The sequence below is a fragment of the Sprattus sprattus genome (assembly GCF_963457725.1).
Source record: "Sprattus sprattus genome assembly, chromosome: 2".
NCBI lineage: Eukaryota > Metazoa > Chordata > Actinopteri > Clupeiformes > Clupeidae > Sprattus > Sprattus sprattus.
The window spans coordinates 49,024,600-49,044,578 of NC_137921.1; the positions used below are offsets into that span (position 1 = coordinate 49,024,600).

General features: G+C 41.1%; 1 protein-coding gene across 2 annotated transcripts; it reads left to right on the forward strand.

Annotated features, from left to right (window-relative positions):
• The first annotated feature begins 12,010 nt into the window (after positions 1-12,010).
• On the forward strand, positions 12,011-19,310 carry scyl3 (SCY1-like, kinase-like 3). Of its 2 annotated transcripts, none has more exons than XM_080833377.1 (14): positions 12,011-12,149; positions 12,593-12,759; positions 13,029-13,214; positions 13,471-13,584; positions 14,212-14,268; positions 14,418-14,520; positions 14,728-14,839; positions 15,260-15,337; positions 15,543-15,682; positions 16,136-16,317; positions 16,439-16,610; positions 17,098-17,265; positions 17,515-18,314; positions 18,642-19,310. In XM_080833377.1, the coding sequence occupies exons 2-14, from the start codon at positions 12,595-12,597 to the stop codon at positions 18,702-18,704; spliced, it is 2,340 nt and encodes a 779-aa protein (XP_080689503.1). In that variant the 5' UTR covers positions 12,011-12,149; positions 12,593-12,594; the 3' UTR covers positions 18,705-19,310. The 2 variants fall into 2 exon arrangements, with proteins under 2 accessions (XP_080689503.1, XP_080689502.1); XM_080833376.1 differs by having other exon boundaries at positions 12,014-12,278.
• Positions 19,311-19,979: the final 669 nt, after the last annotated feature.

A 19,979-nucleotide genomic window follows, 5' to 3' on the forward strand; every position in this document is an offset into this window, starting at 1 on the left:
CAGTCTACTTTCTCTCACACTCAATCTCTCTTCACTCCATTTTTACCTCCTTTTTTCAATATTTTCACTCTCTTTTTCTCTTTCACTCTTGTTCACTCTTCTTTCCTTCTTCCACTCTTCTTTCCTTTCTTCTTTCCTTCTTCCACTCTTCTTTCCTTCTTCCACTCTTATTTCCTTCTTTCACTTTTCTTTCCTTTCTTCACTCTCCTTTCTTCTTTCCTTCTTTCACTCTTCTTTCCTTTCTTCTTTCCTTCTTCAACTATTATTTCCTTCTTTCACTCTTCTTTCCTTTCTTCACTCTTCTTTCTTTTCTTCTTCCACTCTTCTTTCCTTTCTTCACTCTTCTTTCTTTTCTTCTTTTCTTCTTTCACTCTTCTTTCCTTCTTCCTCTCTTCTCTCATTTCTTCACTCTTCTTTCCTTCTTCCACTCTTCTTTCCCTTCTTCTTTCCTTCTTTCACTCTTCTTTCTTTTCTTCTTCCTTTTCTAACTTTGGCATTTCATGCACTGGTATTTCCTTCAGGAAATGCATTTTCTAGTTATTATTATATCATCAGTGTTTTTTTTCTTTCGATTTTTCTTACCGATATTTGGTTGACTATTTCATAGCCTATACATGAAATTTGCCATGGTTGTAGCCTCACATTTCGCTACTTGGGCCAGTTAATACATCTGCTTATTGTTCCATCTGCTCATATTGTACCTTATGTAAACGTGTACATTTAACAAAAGGCTCAAATTAAGCACAATAATATATATGCTATAAGTCACACTCATGCCTCATATGCACTAGACAAGTCGCAAAACCACAGAAGGGCTCATACTTCTTTAAACCCTATTAGTGTAAAGCCGCCACATCCACAAATTATACTTCCTATAATGTTCATCCAGAATAAGATGTGCAGCAAACTTCTTAGTCTATTTTTTTTGGCAGAAACACACATTGCTTGGAACACAAAATATCTTATTTCACTTCATTCTTACTCATTCTCTGTCCTGGAATACCTTACGGGCTCCAGGATTGACCCTTGAGCAAAACACAAAGGGATACATGGGCTCCCAACCTGAATGCAAGTGGTCTAGAGCGGGTCTGGTCATTATAGACATGTACTGCTTTATGTGCTGTATGTTTTGCAAGATATGTGTGGTCTTACATGTCCGTGAATGTCTACAAACTATGTGTGCCAGTGACACGGACACTGCTAAGAATTTTGGGCCATCTGTCAGGATTTTTCAGTTACACACACACACACATACACAGCGAGATTTTCAAATTTAGATTATAAGGGTTTCTGAGGGCCTCTAGCAGTGATCATGGATCTTCAGATTTGGACTTTCCCTTTCCCCTATAAAAGTCTGATTAATTACAGTGCATGAAATGCCCTGTATTGTTATTCCTAGGCTTCTTCTTCTTATTACAGTGCATGAAATTACCTGTATTGTTATTCCTATAGGCTTCTTCTTCTTATTCTTGTTACCTTTTTCTGCGATTAATTCAGCCCGAACCGCTTAACGTAGAAACTTCATTCAAACTTTGTCGCGTAGGTCTTTTAAAGGACACTTATGCTATGTATTTTTCACTTTTCTAAACTTTATACTTTTTAAGATATTAAATAAAAACGAATCTAAATTTTTCCCATTGACTTACATTGGGCCATTATGACATCATAATAGGGCCTTTAAACTGGCTTGCACCTGTGCTTCACTGACAGCTGCGCCAAATCAAAGGAACCTCTTCTCTGTCCATCTCAATTTAACTGTAACTAGGAACATTAAGACACCTTCCATTCTCTACTTTTTTTTCTCTCCATCTCTCCATCTTTCTCTCTATCCCTCTCAGTCTACTTTCTCTCACACTAAATCTCTCTTCTTCACTCCATTTTTATCTCCTTTTTTCAATATTTTCACTCTTTTTCTCTTCCACTCTTCTTTCCTTCTTCCACTCTTCTTTCCTTTCTTCTTTCCTTCTTCCACTCTTCTTTCCTTCTTTCAATTTTCTTTCCTTTCTTCACTCTCCTTTCTTCTTTCCTTCTTTCACTCTTCTTTCCTTTCTTCTTTCCTTCTTCAACTACTATTTCCTTCTTTCACTCTTCTTTCCTTTCTTCACTCTTCTTTCTTTTCTTCTTCCACTCTTCTTTCCTTTCTTCACTTCTTTCTTTTCTTCTTTCCTTCTTTCACTCTTCTTTATTTCATCCTCTCTTCTCTCCTTTCTTCACTCTTCTTTCCTTTCTTCTTTCCTTCTTCCACTCTTCTTTCCTTTCTTCTTTCCTTCTTTCACTCTTCTTTCCTTTCTTCACTCTTCTTTCTTTTCTTCTTCCACTCTTCTTTCCTTTCTTCACTCTTCTTTCTTTTCTTCTTTCCTTCTTTCACTCTTCTTTCCTTCATCCTCTCTTCTCTCCTTTCTTCACTCTTCTTTCCTTTCTTCTTTCCTTCTTCCACTCTTCTTTCCTTTCTTCACTCTTCTTTCTTTTCTTCTTCCACTCTTCTTTCCTTTCTTCACTCTTCTTTCCTTTCTTCTTTCCTTCTTCCACTCTTCTTTCCTTTCTTCTTTCCTTCTTTCACTCTTCTTTCCTTTCTTCACTCTTCTTTCTTTTCTTCTTCCACTCTTCTTTCCTTTCTTCACTCTTCTTTCTTTTCTTCTTTCCTTCTTTCACTCTTCTTTCCTTCATCCTCTCTTCTCTCCTTTCTTCACTCTTCTTTCCTTTCTTCTTTCCTTCTTCCACTCTTCTTTCCTTTCTTATTTCCTTCTTTCACTCTTCTTTCTTTTCTTCTTCCTTTCCTAACTTTTGCATTTCATGCACTGGTATTTCCTTCAGGAAATGCATTTTCTAGTTTTTCTCTCTATCACTCTCACTCTACTTTCTCTCACACTCCATCTCTCTGCTTCACTCTTTTCTCCTTCTTTCAATATTTTCACTCTCTCTTTACTGTCTTTACCCAGAGCCACTCTTGTTCACTCTTCTTTCCTTACTTTGTTTCTTCCTCTCTTCTTTCCTTTCTTCTTTCCTTCTTTCTACTCTTCTTTACTTTCTTCTTTCCTTCTTCCACTCTTCTTTCCTTTCTTCTTCCCTTCTTCCACTCTTCTTACCTTTTTCTTTTCTTCTTTCCTTCTTTCACTCTTCTTTCTTTTCTTCTTATCTTCTTCGGCTCTTCTTCCCTTCTTCCACTTTTCTTTCCTTCTTCCACTCTTCTTTCCTTCTTCCACTCTTCTTTCCTTCTTCCACTCTAATTTCCTTTCTTCACTCTTCTTTCCTTTCTTCTCCCCTTCTTCTTTCTTTCTTCCACTCTTCTTTCCTTTCTTCACTCTTCTTTCCTTCTTCAACTCTTCTTTCCTTCTTTTACTGTTCTTTCCTTTCTTCCTTCCTTCTTTCACTTTTCTTTTATTCGTTCTTTCTTAACTTTTGCATTTCATGCACTGGTATTTCCTTAGGAAATGCATTTTCTAGTTCTTTTTACCTTTTTCTGCGATTAATTCAGCTCGAACCGCTTAACTTAGAAACTTTGTTCAAACTTTGTCGCGTAGGTCTTGTAAAGGACACTTATGCTATGTATTTTTCACTTTTCTAAACTTTATACTATTTAAGATATTAAAGAAAAACGAATACATTTTTTCCCATTGACTTACATTGGGCCTTTATGACATCATAATAGGGTCATTAAACTGGCTTGCACCTGTGCTTCACTGACACCCGCGCCAAGGTTCCAAGGCTGTATAACTAGAACTATTAAGAGACACCTTCCATACTCTACTTTTTTTTCTCTCCTTCTTCCTCTCTATCCCTCTCACTCTACTTTCTCTCACACTCCATCTCTCTGCTTCACTCTTTTTTCTCTCCTTTCAATATGTTCCCTCTTCACTCACTGTAAAATTTGATATGACCTTACTTAAAGGAATCAAGGAAACCGGTTGCCTTGAACAAGTTAAGTTAATTACAGTGCATGAAATGCCCTGTATTGTTATTCCTAGGCTTCTTCTTCTTCTTCTTCTTCTTCTTCTTCTTATTCTTGTTACCTTTTTCTGCGATTAATTCAGCCCGAACCGCTTAACGTAGAAACTTCATTCAAACTTTGTCGCGTAGGTCTTGTAAAGGACACTTATGCTATGTATTTTTCACTTTTCTAAACTTTATACTTTTTAAGATATTAAATAAAAACGAATCTAAATTTTCCCATTGACTTACATTGGGCCATTATGACATCATAATAGGGTCTTTAAACTGGCTTGCACCTGTGCTTCACTGACAGCTGCGCCAAATCAAAGGAACTTCTTCTCTGTCCCTCTCAATTTAACTGTAACTAGGAACATTAAGACACCTTCCATTCTCTACTTTTTTTCTCTCCATCTCTCCGTCTTTCTCTCTATCCCTCTCAGTCTACTTTCTCTCACACTCAATCTCTCTTCTTCACTCCATTTTTATCTCCTTTTTTCAATATTTTCACTCTCTTTTTCTCTTTCACTCTTCTTTCCTTCTTCCACTCATCTTTCCTTCTTCCACTCTTCTTTCATTCTTTCACTTTTCTTTCCTTTCTTCACTCTCCTTTCTTCTTTCCTTCTTTCACTCTTCTTTCCTTTTCTTCTTTCCTTCTTCAACTATTATTTCCTTCTTTCACTCTTCTTTCCTTTCTTCACTCTTCTTTCTTTTCTTCTTCCACTCTTCTTTCCTTTCTTCACTCTTCTTTCTTTTCTTCTTTCACCCTTCTTTCCTTCATCCTCTCTTCTCTCCTTTCTTCACTCTTCTATCCTTTCTTCTTTCCTACTTCCACTCTTCTTTCCTTTCTTCTTTCCTTCTTTCACTCTTCTTTCTTTTCTTCTTCCTTTCCTAACTTTTGCATTTCATGCACTGGTATTTCCTTCAGGAAATGCATTTTTTCTTCTTATTCTTGTTACCTTTTTCTGCGATTAATTCAGCCCGAACCGCTTAACGTAGAAACTTCATTCAAACTTTGTCGCGCAGGTCTTGTAAAGGACACTTATGCTATGTATTTTTCACTTTTCTAAACTTTATACTTTTTAAGATATTAAATAAAAACGAATCTAAATCTTCCCATTGACTTACATTGGGCCATTATGACATCATAATAGGGTCTTTAAACTGGCTTGCACCTGTGCTTCACTGACAGCTGCGCCAAATCAAAGGAACCTCTTCTCTGTCCCTCTCAATTTAACTGTAACTAGGAACATTAAGACACCTTCCATTCTCTACTTTTTTCTCTCCATCTTTCTCTCTATCCCTCTCAGTCTACTTTCTCTCACACTCAATCTCTCTTCTTCACTCTCTTTCACTCTTCTTTCCTTCTTCCACTCTTCTTTCCTTCTTCCACTCTTCTTTCCTTCTTTCACTTTTCTTTCCTTCTTCACTCTCCTTTCTTCTTTCCTTCTTTCACTCTTCTTTCCTTTCTTCTTCCATTTTTCAACTATGATTTCCTTCTTTCACTCTTCTTTCCTTTCTTCACTCTTCTTTCTTTTCTTCTTTCCTTTCTTCACTCTTCTTTCTTTTTTCTGCTTTCACTCTTCTTTCCTTCTTCCTCTCTTCTCTCCTTTCTTCACTCTTCTTTCCTTCTTCCACTCTTCTTTCCTTCTTTCACTCTTCTTTCTTTTCTTCTTTCCTTTCTTTTTTTCTGCTTTCACTCTTCTTTCCTTCTTCCTCTCTTCTCTCCTTTCTTCACTCTTCTTTCCTTCTTCCACTCTTCTTTCCTTCTTTCACTCTTCTTTCTTTTCTTCTTCCTTTCCTAACTTTTGCATTTCATGCACTGGTATTTCCTTCAGGAAATGCATTTTCTAGTTTAACTTGAATTTCCAAGTTAGATTTACTTAATGTCTACTAGTAATGTTTACTTAAAAATGAGTTGTATTAACTCAATTGATTTGAGTTTATCCTACATTAAAATATAAGTAATTGTAACTTTTAATTTCTAAGTGTTAGCTACTCATACAACCCAAGTTAATGTGACTTCACTAAAAAGTGCTGTTTACTTAAAGGAATTAAGGAAACCGATTGCCTTAGAAAAATTAAGTAAACACAACAAAGAATAATCAGTCAGCCGTACTACTCTTTATTTTCTCTTAGTAAAATCATTTGTGTGAAGCACATACAATTTGGAAAACAAAACATTTACTCTCAAGTCATGTAAAAACGAAGGTGGACATTAAATGTGTATAACTGGCCATATTGTATATGTTATAACAATTCAGGGCCTCGTTTCCCGATAACGATGTATCTTAACGGCCTACGTGGATTTTCGCGACATCGTACACTAAGTAGCACTTTGTATTTACGTGCGTTTCCCAACCATCAACTTAAAGTCAGGTGCACGAGCGCAACGTGCACGAGTTCTTAAGTAGCTCTTAGGAGCTGTTTACGTCAGGTTAACCTGTTTACGTTAATTGCTGTGAAATTAGCTAGCCTATGCGTGCATCGAACGTGCAATGTGCACTAAATTCGGGGCGGGGATAGTAACGCCATCTCCAGCAGAGAAGCCTATTTAAACTGTGTTCCCATTGTAAGGACATTTATTACGATCTGTCTGAGAGTGGGCTGTCAAAGCTAGCATCATCAAAGTCATACAGTACAGTAGGCTACATACATTCAATAAACTTAACCTACATTTGAGTCCAACTGCATGACCATTCTTGCCCTACACTTACCCTTACAATAAAGAAGTGATCCTATTTCAACCATAACTTCATTTTAAATAATGTCTTTCTTTATGACATTTAGTTTATAGTTTAGACAGCAACGTTGACATCTACAGTATATTCAACTGCATCCACTACATAATCTCAAACTTTATTTGTTGGTAACTCTCCAAAAAGGCTACCATTAACACATTTCTTAATGAAAAGGAAACATGCATCACAATAATACTTCAGTGTAACCTGTACCTATGTGGAGTGCAAATATGTCTTGCCATTACACTACCCAACAGCCCTACGTCTGCTAACACTACAGAATGCATAATTCCTACGGGCAATGCACTAGTTTTGTATAGCCTAATCTTTATTTTCAAATACTCAATATTCTTTATTTCTATTTTGATGGGAATAGGCAGGTGAAACAATGACATTCTCATGATGTGCTATACACAGAAACATCGTTTGGATTTCTTCTACATAATATACAACCATCTAGCTAGAAGCTACCATATAAGCCAATGGAGTGGTGGCATAAGCGCTAAATGTGCCATCAAACTACTGTTTGAAAGCTTCAGTCAAGACCTAAATACTCTGCATTGGTCGCGTAGCACATTTCCGATCAAACCGAGTCATTATAAACATATAAAAAGTTGTGTAGATAGCTTTATTCATGTAAAATATTCCTCGCTTCAAGTAGCCATGTTTTTTTTTTTTAATTCCCGTTTCTTCCGAACGACGGTCGAACGACGCCCCTGGTGGATTACATCGCTAAGTGTGAAGTTACTACTGGTCCTGACCACACGTAGAATTCCTCTCAATGAAAGATACACTTAAGCTAAGTGTGGCGTTGGGAAACCCGTCTGCAACGTAGGAATCCTCTTACGAGCGATTTCAAGTGCTTTTTAGGCTAAGTGCGCGTTCGGGAAACGAGGCCCAGTGTGTTCTGTCTTAATTGATGACATTTAAATACGGTCAAGTCAACCTACTGCAAAAGGGCATTTTTCTAAATTGTGGAAGCACATACAATTTAAGCAAACAAAACATTTACTCTTAACCCACATCCAAATGAAGGTGGACATTAAATGTGACATAACTGGCCATTCTGGCTTAATTGATGACGTGAAAGTACAGCACAACAATTCAGTGTGTTCAAGCAATTGATGACGTTTAAGTACAACAATTCAGTGTGTTCAAGCAATTGATGACGTTTAAGTTCAGCAATTCAGTGTGTTTAAGCAATTCAACCTACTGCAAAGGGGCATTTTTCTTAATTGTGGAAGTAAATACAGCTGGCCATTCTGGCTTAATTGATGACATTTAAGTACAACAATTCAGTGTGTTCAAGCAATTGATGACGTTTAAGTACAACTATTCGGTGTGTTCAAGCAACTCAACCTACTGCAAAAGGGGCATTTTTCTAAATTGTGGAAGCACATACAATTTTAGCAAACAAAACATTTACTCTTAAGCCACATACAACGAAGGTGGACATTAAATGTGACATAACTGGCCATTCTGGCTTAATTGATGACGTGAAAGTACAGCACAACAATTCAGTGTGTTCAAGCAATTGATGACGTTTAAGTACAACTATTCAGTGTGTTCAAGCAATTAATGACGTTTAAGTTCAGCAATTCAGTGTGTTCAAGCAATTGATGACGTTTAAGTACAACTATTCAGTGTGTTCAAGCAACTGATGACGTTTAAGTACAGTTTTCAGTGTGTTCAATCAACTCAACCTACTGCAAAAGGGCATTTTTTTTAGCTCTGGAGTTTTGGCCTCAGGTTCCCTACTCCCAGATCCAGCATGACCCTCTGAATGAAGTCGAACGTGTTCTTCAATCTTTTGGGATAGTCCAAATGTAGGTTGTAGATAAGTCCAAAAGTCAAGCAAATAGCATCAGCATGATTTTGAAGGTCATCCATTACGATGTTACCTTCCAGTATGATAGAAATGCTTGATGGCTCCAGGTGCAAGGCATTTTGACTTGGCTGTTGGCTGTCTTCGGGTATGACGGTCAATACCCCAACAGGAATCTCTGTGAAATCCGTGATGGAATCTGAATCCTGCAGGCAAAAGGAAGGTTATAAATAGGAGTTTATCCTTGCTGTTGAAAAGGCCTATATGACCTAACACTGTAAAAACCTTATCTGATTTTATTTTATACTTACAAAACAAACTTTGAAAAAATCACTCCCATCATCCCCAAGAAAAACGGCAAGACAGCGTAGGACAGCTGTCCGCCTCGCCACAACATCATGGGTCTGCAAATGAGGGGTAAACCAATCAAGAAAAGGAAAACAATTAGGGAAAAGCACATGGGCACTGATAATATATAGCTTTGTTATCAATAAACCCTATTACAAAAAAAACACAGTAATCTGATACACCTATCTAATGTTAGCATGCTACTTCTCACAAGGTAAACTGCTTGCTAACTGGTTTGATGACCTATCAATCTCACTGTAACGTCTCAGTTATCACCACAACCCCATGCGCTAGAATCCTCCACCCTCAACCGTTGATCAACGCATCCCAATGCATGTAGTATGATGGCTCTCTGGTATGAGCTAGCCGTTAGCCTCCATGAAGTGCTCGCCTTCCAATAGCAATTTATTCATACATTTATATACACGCAACAAGCATCCAAATATTAAGAATGACTGTCGAGAAAATTTAAACTGACGTCTTTATCAGTCACAAAGCTTTTGCTGTCGTTTGCAAACCGTTTTCCATAATGCCCTAAAATCATGTATCCGATGTAAGGTTGCAGTAAGCACATGGAGTCCATTTTTAAATAGAGTTGAGCGTTAGCCTGCATAACGTGCTCGAGTGCCATTAGAATGTCTTCATACATAGCAAATTAAATTACTAACACCAACTTGAGTTAATAAAATAACGGCGGCAGGGGCAATTCAATTTTGTTTTAGGTGGGCTTTACATCATGTGCAGGCTATATTCTTCTGTGGCTAACTTCGAGTATAAGCAAGCTAACAGTTAATTTCTGCATTAGCCTATCTTAGTTTTAACTTAATTCCCGGGTGTTACTAGTCTGGGAAGTCCCGCCCCACTTCTTCCGGCCAAATTGATTTTGCCTCTGCAGTGGGTCTGGCCAACTTCGGATAGCCGTTCATTTCAAGATTTCCAGAATCCTTGGAGCCAATCACAAAATGGCTTTTGGCTACCTGGCGCGCCATTGGCGGATTTAAACTTACCACGGCTACGTTACAAAATCTACTGCACGGAGAGTTTTTAAACATTGGACATGGTGGCCGCTGAAGCACCGCAAAACTTCGATAAGGCAAGTTTTCTTTGAAAACAGAACAGAAACTTGCCCTTGCCACGTATATGAAAATAAGCATTTAAGTTGAATAACTTACTATGAGACCGAGTTCTGCTTTGCACCAGCGTTTCATTTTCTTCAGCTTTCTTCAACGTTCTCCTATCTCATTCTCCTTCAGCTCTCGTCTGCGCATGCGCACTCTATAGCTCTTTAAAGCACTGAAGCGCTCCGAGTGCGGTTTACTCGTGTGTATTGAGTGTTTGAGCTTTTCGATACAAAATGAATACATTACTCAAATCATTTGAGCTAAATCACTGGGATAGCCTTACATAAGTAAAGTATACTAAAATTATTAAAGTAAGTAGTCGTGTTACCTTTTACAGCTGGCTTTATCCAGAGCCACTCTTGTTCACTCTTCCTTCTTCCACTCTTCTTTCCTTCTTCCACTCTTCTTTTCTTCTTTCACTGTTCTTTCTTTTCTATTTTCACTCTTCTTTCCATTCTTCTTTCCTTCTTCAACTTTTCTTTCCTTTCTTATTTCCTTCTTTCACTCTTCTTTCTTTTCTTCTTCCACTCTCCTTTCCTTCTTCCACTCTTCTTTCATTCTTTCACTCTTCTTGTCTTTCTTCTTCCCTTCTTACACTCTTCTTTCCTTCTTCCACCCTTCTTTCCTTCTTTTACTCTTCTTTCTTTTCTTCTTTCCTTCTTCCACTCTTCTTTCCTTTCTTCACTCTTCTTTCCTTCTTCCACTCTTCTTTCCTTCTTATACTCTCCTTTCCTTTCTTCTTTCCTTCTTTCACTCTTCCTTCTTTTATTCTTCCTTTCTTAACTTTTGCATTTCATGCACTGGTATTTCCTTCAGGAAATGCATTTTCTAGTTAACATTTTATAGTCTACTTTTTTAGTTTGTTGTATCATGGTTATATCTGAATATCCATCTAAGGAAAAAGCATTGAAACTGTATTTTAGATTAGAACGGTTGTTGCGTCTATAGGCTAATTGTGCAAATAATGTCTCTATATTTCTCAAAATTGCGTTGTATCCAAATACAATGACAATAAAGGTTTTTCAATTTCTATAATCTTATATCATGCCTGGCAGTTGAACTGAAAAAAATAAAATTGTGGACACAGGCCTATATTTATTTTCATTTTACAAATTGTAAATCATATCAGTGCCTGCCTTGTTTGATTGGTTGTGAAAAGTCAAGCTGGATCAGTGGCAAGGCAGCCAGGCCAGGAACAAACACAGCTACTGCCTATGGTAATAGTCTTGTAAATCCTGTATGAGGGGCTTATAAAGGTGTCTTTTTATTTTGTGCATTAATAGTTTATTTGTTGGCAATCCGAATACATTAATATATCTTTATGATGTGCATGTTTCATGTTGTGTTAATGTGGTGTAACTCCTGAAGGCAATCTACAGGTATATAGCCTATGTCACGTGAGTACGGGTTGGTTGGACTGTGACAGTTTAGGCATAGACATCATATAGGATGTCTATGGTTTAAGGGCCCAGGACGTTTTCGTGTCAAGGGGCGCGCGATTTCCTAATCTGTCCATGCTCATTCTCTCAGTGCCCATCGGTAGCGCTTTGTATATAATCTTAATTTAATGAAGCAAATGTAAATTTCTTTCTTCCTTTAATTGACAAATTAAATTGTAGCCGTCTTAGGTATTGTGGTTAGGCTTACTTAAATGCATGGCAAAAGACTAGCCTAGCATGCTTCCATATCTGTCATCATTTGCATTCTTCCGAGACCTGGCGACTTTCGCAGATCGATTTTGCTTACTAGGCTTAACATTACCTGCGTTGCCTCGCACCACTATGGTCCAGTCCATTACTGTTCGTGAGAGTTATAGATGTTTTCCATCATGCCCAATGTACTTAATGTTATTCTTGTATTCGCCGGCTGGTAAAGCTGTTGCAATTATATACTCTCAGTTGACCATTTATAAAAACACCAATCATCTTTACAAGGCAAGCTAAGAGGAAAGTTACATACATGTTCTGTGAATACCCTATGTTTTTTAGTGTTTTAAATGGTCACGTCCAAACCCTGAACAGGAAGAATCGGTGTTTACAGTGAGGACGCAGGAAGCAGAATATCGTGCGTGGCCAATTTCCTAATTTCAGTTTATCCGCCAAAAACGACTGAAAAAACTAAACCATTGTTTTCGAGATTACAATGGACGCATTTGCAAAAACGAACACACAAGTGCCGTGAGTCAAGGTATTTTCATGCCTGGACGTCGACGGTGCTGTACCCTTAACAATGTTGCAATTGCAGGGATAACTAGCTAGCTAACAGTGCTAGCCAGCGTTAGCCTCTCATTCCTTGCCAAGTGACGCCGTTTAACAGGTAATTCTGCTGTTACCACAATCAGATTTTACAATACATAGTGTCTGTAGAATATCCTCTTGGTCTGACTAACGCTACTTAATGTTTTCAAAGACTGTATTATACATATGACTCATGTAGGGGTGATATTATGCTTGTCCATATTTTCTTTTCGTTCATGTGGCGGTTTGGTAGGAACACACCCCACCTGAGGTGTACGACTTATTGTTTTGTTAAAACAAAAAGTCTTCTCAGAGCAGGGTGACGTTGGCATGCTGTCTAACCCGATGTCATACAAACTGTGTTTGACAGACCGCATTCTTTCTTTTGGCTAGCCATGGGCGCAGAGAATAGTGCCCTCCGGAGCGTTGTCCTAGAGGACCCGTTGCTGACACTTCCCTCTGGGATCACCATGTACTCCGCCTTGCTCCAGGACGGCAAGCCCGCATCGGTGTTTGTTCATAAGCAAGGCAACGAAGACAAAGTGAAAAAGGCTGCAAAGGTATTGAAATCAGACACAAGAGCCTAGACTAACATAACATAGTCACCATTTTGACTTGGTTGCAAGCTTTTGTATTTAGCAGGGGCGAAGGGGGTCTGGCAGCACTGTTAATCATTACAGGCAGACAAGGAGAGAGTGCTGCCTTACGTACCACTGCAATATGTACCACTACCACACTTGCCATACTGCAAAGCAGCTTGTGACATGTAATAAACAATGTTCCTCTCTTTACTGATATCAGCCTTGTTCTCCTATATTTGTCTGTGCAGCATCTGAAGACTTTGCGGCACCCGTGTCTTCTTCGTTTCCTGTCATGTTCGGTGCAGGGTGGAGGTGTCCACCTGGTGACGGAGCATGTGCAGCCCCTGGAGCTGCTGCTGGAGGAGCTGAGCCCTGAAGAGATCTGCGCAGGCGTCTTTGACCTGCTGCAGGCACTGGTGTTTTTGCATGACCGGGTAACCTTTTTCTCACTCACTCACTTAGTCACACACACACTTACACTCACACTCACACTCGCAAGCGAAGACGTTTGAGTGCTGTTGCTAGAGTCTGGAAACTAGAAAAACTCAAGTACAGCTCTATGCAGCCACACGCTCTATACACACAGAGACCTCCACAACCTACTGTACAACAGTTGCTTTACAGTAGTGTAGATTGACCACTATTCCACAAGTTCTTGCTAAAACAGTACCTCTGCTTGTTCCCTTCCAGGGCAAATCGAGCCACAACAACGTGTGCGTCTCCTCCGTTTTTGTGAGTGAGGATGGCCACTGGAAGCTGGGAGGCATGGAGACGGTGTGCAAGTTCTCTGAGGCCACACCAGAGGTTTGAGCATCTTTTCAGTATCCTTTCACTCGTTTAATTGGTATGCGCTTAGGTTCTGTTGTGTAATTTCTGCATGAAGTGAGGGAGGTATGGAGGTAAAGTGGGGGAAAGGAAGATAGTAATGTTGTGGTGAAGGCAAGGTAAAATTGGTGTGTGATCAAACAAATCACTGTTATAGATGCTTAGAATCGGTTTTGAAGCTTCTTGGCCCTATGGACAGGTGCTGGGTTCATGAAGTTTGTGAGATAGTAGTGGGAACTTCAGGTCATTGACAAGCTGGAAGTCTTTATGTCAGGAGTTACTGTAAGAAGTTTGTGGAGGCCACAATATATTGAGTGGCTTTTGAATGAAGAAGAGATTGTAAAGTATGTTCCCAGCGGTCAGCTGCCCACTTTAAAGCTATTGACTCATAGGTTCATGCACTTATGTATAGTCCAGCTAGTTTAAATTCCCAGCCTACATTTCATCAGGGCTTACTCTGTCTCCTGTTGGAGTCCAGAGCAACGTAACTGGGCTTGTGATTGGTTACGGAACTGTTCTGACTTTAGCTAAAGCTAATGGCTTTGGACCCCCCTCTACTCCCCACCCCCACTAGATTTTGATCTGTTTCTATGTCTGTCTCCTCAGTTTCTCAGCAGTATCCAGGCAGTTCGAGAAAGCAGTGCTGTTCCCCCTGAGGAGAAGGTAAGGAGACATCATGGCTAAAGACAGTTTGGTCAGCGACATCACTTAAGACCGACGTAGGCTATGGTTGTTGTCGTCGCTATTCGGATACTTTCTTAGCATCATTAGGGAACGTGTCTTAAGTTTTAATTTGGATTGGTTTCCACAAGGTGGAGGGTTCCAAAGCCCTGCCGGACCAGTGCGCTCACTCCCGCGACGTTTTCTCTTTCGGGGTCATGCTGGAGACCCTGCTCCCACTGCTTAGTGGATACGGTGAGTCTGCTGATCTCAGACCTGCTAGGTTCTGATTCGACTCTGCTCTGTTGATTTCATATCTACCGCTGACATATAATTTGTACTGATACAAGGAGTTTTTCTACCTACTGATTAACCTTGTGAACGAAAAGCACACTTGCCCCTGTCATGACCTCAACCCATTGTTCTTTGCCTCTGGTCTCCCTCTCTCTCTCTGCGGCCCAGTCTCTCAGGAGCTGTCTGAGAGCCTGAAGTGCACGCTGCAGGCCAGCCTGCTGACCTCTGACCCCGAGCAGCGTCCTCCTCTCAGTTCGCTGCTCAATCACAAGTTTTTCAGGTGCGTATCTCACCCACCAGTGTCCATTTTACTCTCTTACTTGCCAGCGAATGTGTTCTTGTTACTTGTTTTTTGGTTCATGAATAATGTAATTTTATTTTTGGTGTTCTTAATATCCCTGTGTAAATAAATGACACACAGTGTCTAGGCCATGGAACATGCTGGTCATAAATGTAACTGAGCTAGTGGGTTGAGAGCGGTTGAAGAAAAATAGGCTAACTCGTGTTGTTGCACATACAAGCAAAGCACTGCAAGTTAGTAGACAGATGATGACACATGTGTTTTCTTTCCTATGTAAGGTATCTCTTTGATGTATAAAAATAGAAGCCAGTCAGCATTTACTTTTAAGATTTTGAAAGGCCCTTCATTAGCTTGTAGATGAGAAGCCATTTGGAATGAGAATCTTTTTGTCTTTGACAGGAATGACTTCCTGGAGATCATGAATTTTCTGAAGAGCCTGACATTGAAAACTGAAGAAGAGAAAAATGAGTTTTTCAAGTAAGTTTGTGTTTGTGTTTAAGTGTGAAAGAGACAGAAAACAGACCTGAACTAAACCAGTTAGCATGCCGTGACGGCAAGACTGCAACAGAAGGATATTCTTAGCTTTTATCGTTGGCAATAGAGATTTACAACAGCTAATATCACCAGATATTGTGTGCATATCTTTGTGTTTCCATGTACGGATGTCTGTGTGTGTGTTCAGGTTCCTACTGGACCGTGTGCAGAGTCTCCCTCAGGAGTTGCTGGCATCACGTTTGGTTCCCCAGCTTCTGAACTCTATGGTGTTTGCTGAGCCCACGGCTATCAAGAGCTTCCTGCCACACCTGCTGCGACCCAAGAGCGGTATGCACTCACCTCCACCCCACCTCCAGTTCCACCCACACATGAGGCCTTAATATCATCCTTCTTCATCCATGCTTGTATGTAGTGTGTGCAAACTATACAGCGAAGCTCATAAAATCGGCCAAAACATTGAGATGCTAGAGAGAAATCCGATGTTCTCCCTGATTATTTCCAATTGTTGATGTGATGTGATTTACATGTACTTATTTTTTGTAATCCGGTTACATAATCCACATCACGTGTAATCTGACATTATACATATGTTGCATGAGGGCTCAGCTCCAGGCAGAAATCCATTGCAGCAGTCATCCCCCCCCCCCCCCCCCCCCCACCTATTCTACCTTTATATTAAGAGCAGTCTTCACTATACTGATCAGTGTCTTGTCTAATCAGTGTTTGAGGTGTCACGACCTAACACACACACACACTCAGTCGTCCCGTGTCTTCTGATAGATTCTGTAGACAGTGAAGAATGTCTGCTGTCGGACGCTCTGTACAACAAGCATGTGATTCCTCAGCTGCTGAAGCTGTTCAAGGTCAACGAGGAACACGTGAGGATGGTGCTGCTCTCACACATCCACATCTACGCTCCCTACTTCTCCCATGACGAACTGAAGAACCACATCCTACCTCAGGTAGAGCTCCCACATACACATACTCGTGCACTTGTTTGCCTGTTTGTTTTTGTAGTAAGTTGAGGGAAGCAGGGGCTCATTAGGAGTGTACTACATGGTGACTCCTTTTATCTGCCTCCAGGTTTTGTTGGGAATGAGAGACACCAACGACTCACTGGTTGCCATGACGCTGCAGAGCTTGGCTGTTCTGGTCCCGCTGCTGGGTGCGCAGGTTGTGGTGGGCGGGGAGAGGACCAAGGTGTTCAAACGAAACACACCCAATTTCAGCAAGTCCACAGAGGTCACCCCTGAGAGTGAGCACACCCATCCACCCATATCCAAGCACTTGTTCTCAATACTATCCCTTTCTCCCTGGATATGTTAATCGTGTATACAGTTATGGTCTTTCAGGAGATCTTCAAATATCAGATATTAAAGGTGCAGTCCTTGATTATAACCCGTTCTCCTTGTGTTCCTCGACCTGCATGTCCAGTGTGTGTGCTCAAAAAACACAGCTCTATGTGAATGGGGAAACAAAGTGGCTCGGATTAAGCCATATACACTTGCTCCAACGTTGTTTCAAGAGCATGGAAGGGAGGGGGTGTATTTAATTGGCTGTTGAGCTCAATTATCGGCAACCTTTCAACAGGATCAACTGCTGCACCTTTAATGCACTTGTGATGGAAACACTCCACATTTATCTTCCTTACTTATTGTCCAAGACCTTTAATTGATTTCTATGTAGAAGGGTAGATTAGCTGTTAACGTGTCTTGTCATGGCTTCCCTGTTCCTCTCTGCAGCCTCTCCTGTCCATATTGTGGCCCTAGTGCCCCCGCAGCTCTCGCAGCCCTCCAAGGTCCCAAGCCTCTTCACCAAACACAGCTCCCCAGCGAGGAGCTTGCTCATGCAGGAGATAAACTCCCGCCAGACCAGTAGAGACTCCAAACTCCCCACTGCACCTGAGCCAGGTACTCACATCATCATATCTGCACTCCAGTGGTGAAGACTCAGAGAAACTTGGGGATGAGGAAGATGTTTGTTTCATCACAACAGCCTAAAATGGTTTCAGAAATCGTATCTCTTGATCAGTAGTATTCCTTCGTCTCATTGTGTTGTGCTGTAGTCTTCCCCCCCTGAGTTTAGGCATGAAGTAGCTGACAAAATGCCTGTTAATCAGCTAATGGAGGCTAATGGTGGGAATGTGTTTTTGTGTGCAGCTCTTAGCAGAGCGATGACTTTACCTCTGAACGGGTACAGCGAGCTGAGGGAGAAGGTGCAGGAGAGAGCAGGAGGGGCTCCCGGACGAACGGAGGGATCGCCAGAAGACTGGCCCGACTGGAGCGACACAGAAGAGGCGGAGAAGAAGCCCAATCAGCCAGTTCAGATCCAGATCCGAGCTGCCGCTGCTGATGACAGCCCGGAGGAGCCAATCAGTAGGGGCAAACGGCAGGAAGAGGAGGAACCCTGGGATGATTTTGAGGAGGAGGAAGTGACGTCGGACCAGTCACCCACCACGCCTTTACCACTGCCAAGGGAGGCAGCTGTGAGCAGCCAACAGTCAGGGACTGGCAAGGGCTCCAAAGCACTGAAGTTGGGCTCTGCCACCAAGGCCACACTGCTTCTGCCTAGCAGAGATGCATCATGGGATACGAGTTGGGAGCAGACGGATGAAACCTCCTCGAAAGCGTCCGAGCCTAATGCCAAAGCCCTTGATACACACAAGCCAAAGGTTGGTGGTGGTGGTGGTGGTGGTGGAGGGCTCGGCGAAGAATTCACCATCATGGTGAAGAAGAAGCCTGAGAATGATCCAGAGCTGGACTTCTTTGCTGACATGGAGCCAGATATTAAGCTGTCATCCACAGCAACCTCCCTGCTGCTGCCTGCTGTGGGCTTGGGGAACGCCGGTCACAGTTTGGCTACAGACGCCCCGCCAGCTGTGTCTGACCTTCCGGATACGAAGCTGTCTGCCAACGTTCTCTCACTCACTGCCAAATTTGCTGCAGAAGACCTTAGTGAGGTAAGCCTCCAACTTTGTTTATTTTTTGAGTTATAGATGTCTCTCATGCCCTGTGGCTGAACGTTTTAAGTGAAGAGGGTTGTGTGGGGATCTTACTGGAATAGCTAGGAGTAGAGAGTAACAGAGACTGACTTCTAGTAAATGACTTGATCATTACTCAGTGCACACACCACATTCAACATCATTTAACAGCTGTCTCATTCAGATGGGAAAACGGTGTCAATTACTCAAAAATGTGACCCCGTCAAATAGTGAGTGTTGTTAAAGTGTAAGCTGTTTTTTTGAGGCCAGAGGATGGAGCCTTATCTTTTGTGTCGTCTCTGGTAGGCGGACGCTGAGGGCTGGGGAGATGGCGACGACATCAACTGGGAGGATGAGAGTGCCTGGTGATGAACTGTGACCTCTAGAGCAAAGCCATACAGGAGAGAAAGAGGGCAGGCAGTTGAGGAGAGAGCCAGGCCCTACAAGGGTCACCTTGCTCATGAGTTATGATGAACCTAGGACCGTTACAATCAAGTGTGAGAGGACATGATCATTGTTTTTTTTAGTTTCTGAAATCTATTTTGTTATTTTTCTTTTGTGAAGTTCAACTCTCATTGTCTCTGATGAAGATGTGAATGCGTCAAGCCTTTTTATTTTTGGGGGCTCGTACTGGAATGGACACTCTAGACATTTTCTTTTGTAGCTGTGTAACAGCCTTCTGAGCACTATCGGATCCGTTTTTTAGAGCGTCTGCCAAAGTCGCAATAGGAACCGACTCCATGATGAATCTTGACAGAAGTAGTCCTTGGAGAGGTCCTAACAAAGAGCAGTTCCTGTATAGACAGACTGGATCCTTCTGCTTTTGTTGTGCCATGAAGCCCTGCGCTCAAGCCATGACGGTGAGCCTTACGAGCCAGGACCACATCGTCCACACCGGAAGAGATTACGGTTAAGAGTTTTATCGAGCATTTGTGTGTGTCAGGTTTGCAGGGTTTGGGGTGAGAAGAGGGTGTTTACATGCGTGCGAGTGTGAGAAACGAAAGATGGACATATATAATTTATTTGTATTTTTGGCTGGATGGGGAAATAAAATAGTTTTATGGTATCTGACCCAGTTGGGTTGTGTGTGTGTGTTCTTATAATCCTGCAGTCCATGGAGATGCTTGTTAAGTTTGACAAGAAGCACATCGAATGCCAGGCCACAATTAGCCCATTTTTCACACTCTCAGACCAATATAAGGGTTTTTACACAAAGACACTACTGTCTTGTTAAAACAGCCCAGTATTTCAGTCACCGGCTAGTTAAGGATTAGGCTCTTTAATGGTCCATGTCAGAAACCCATGAGGTGGTACCATATCTGGTGGTGAAAGAACTTTCTTCTGAGAGTGATCCCATTTCATGTTAAATTTGTGATACACGATAAGAAACCGGGAATGAAACAAGCAAAGTCATCACAGTAAAAAGTTTAATAAACATCTGAACTGCAGGCAAAACCCCTTTCCATATTTAACCAAATGTGTGATGTCTACAATTGTGGAGACATTAAGGCTGTAGGCAGCACAGAATGATAACTTAACCAGAGCTCTGCATGTTTTGTTCAGTAAAACCCCATGTGTTAAAGCCGTTACCCAGACTGAGGTCTGTATGTTGTGGTGTAAACTTGTGTGAAAGCGGTTAAAAGC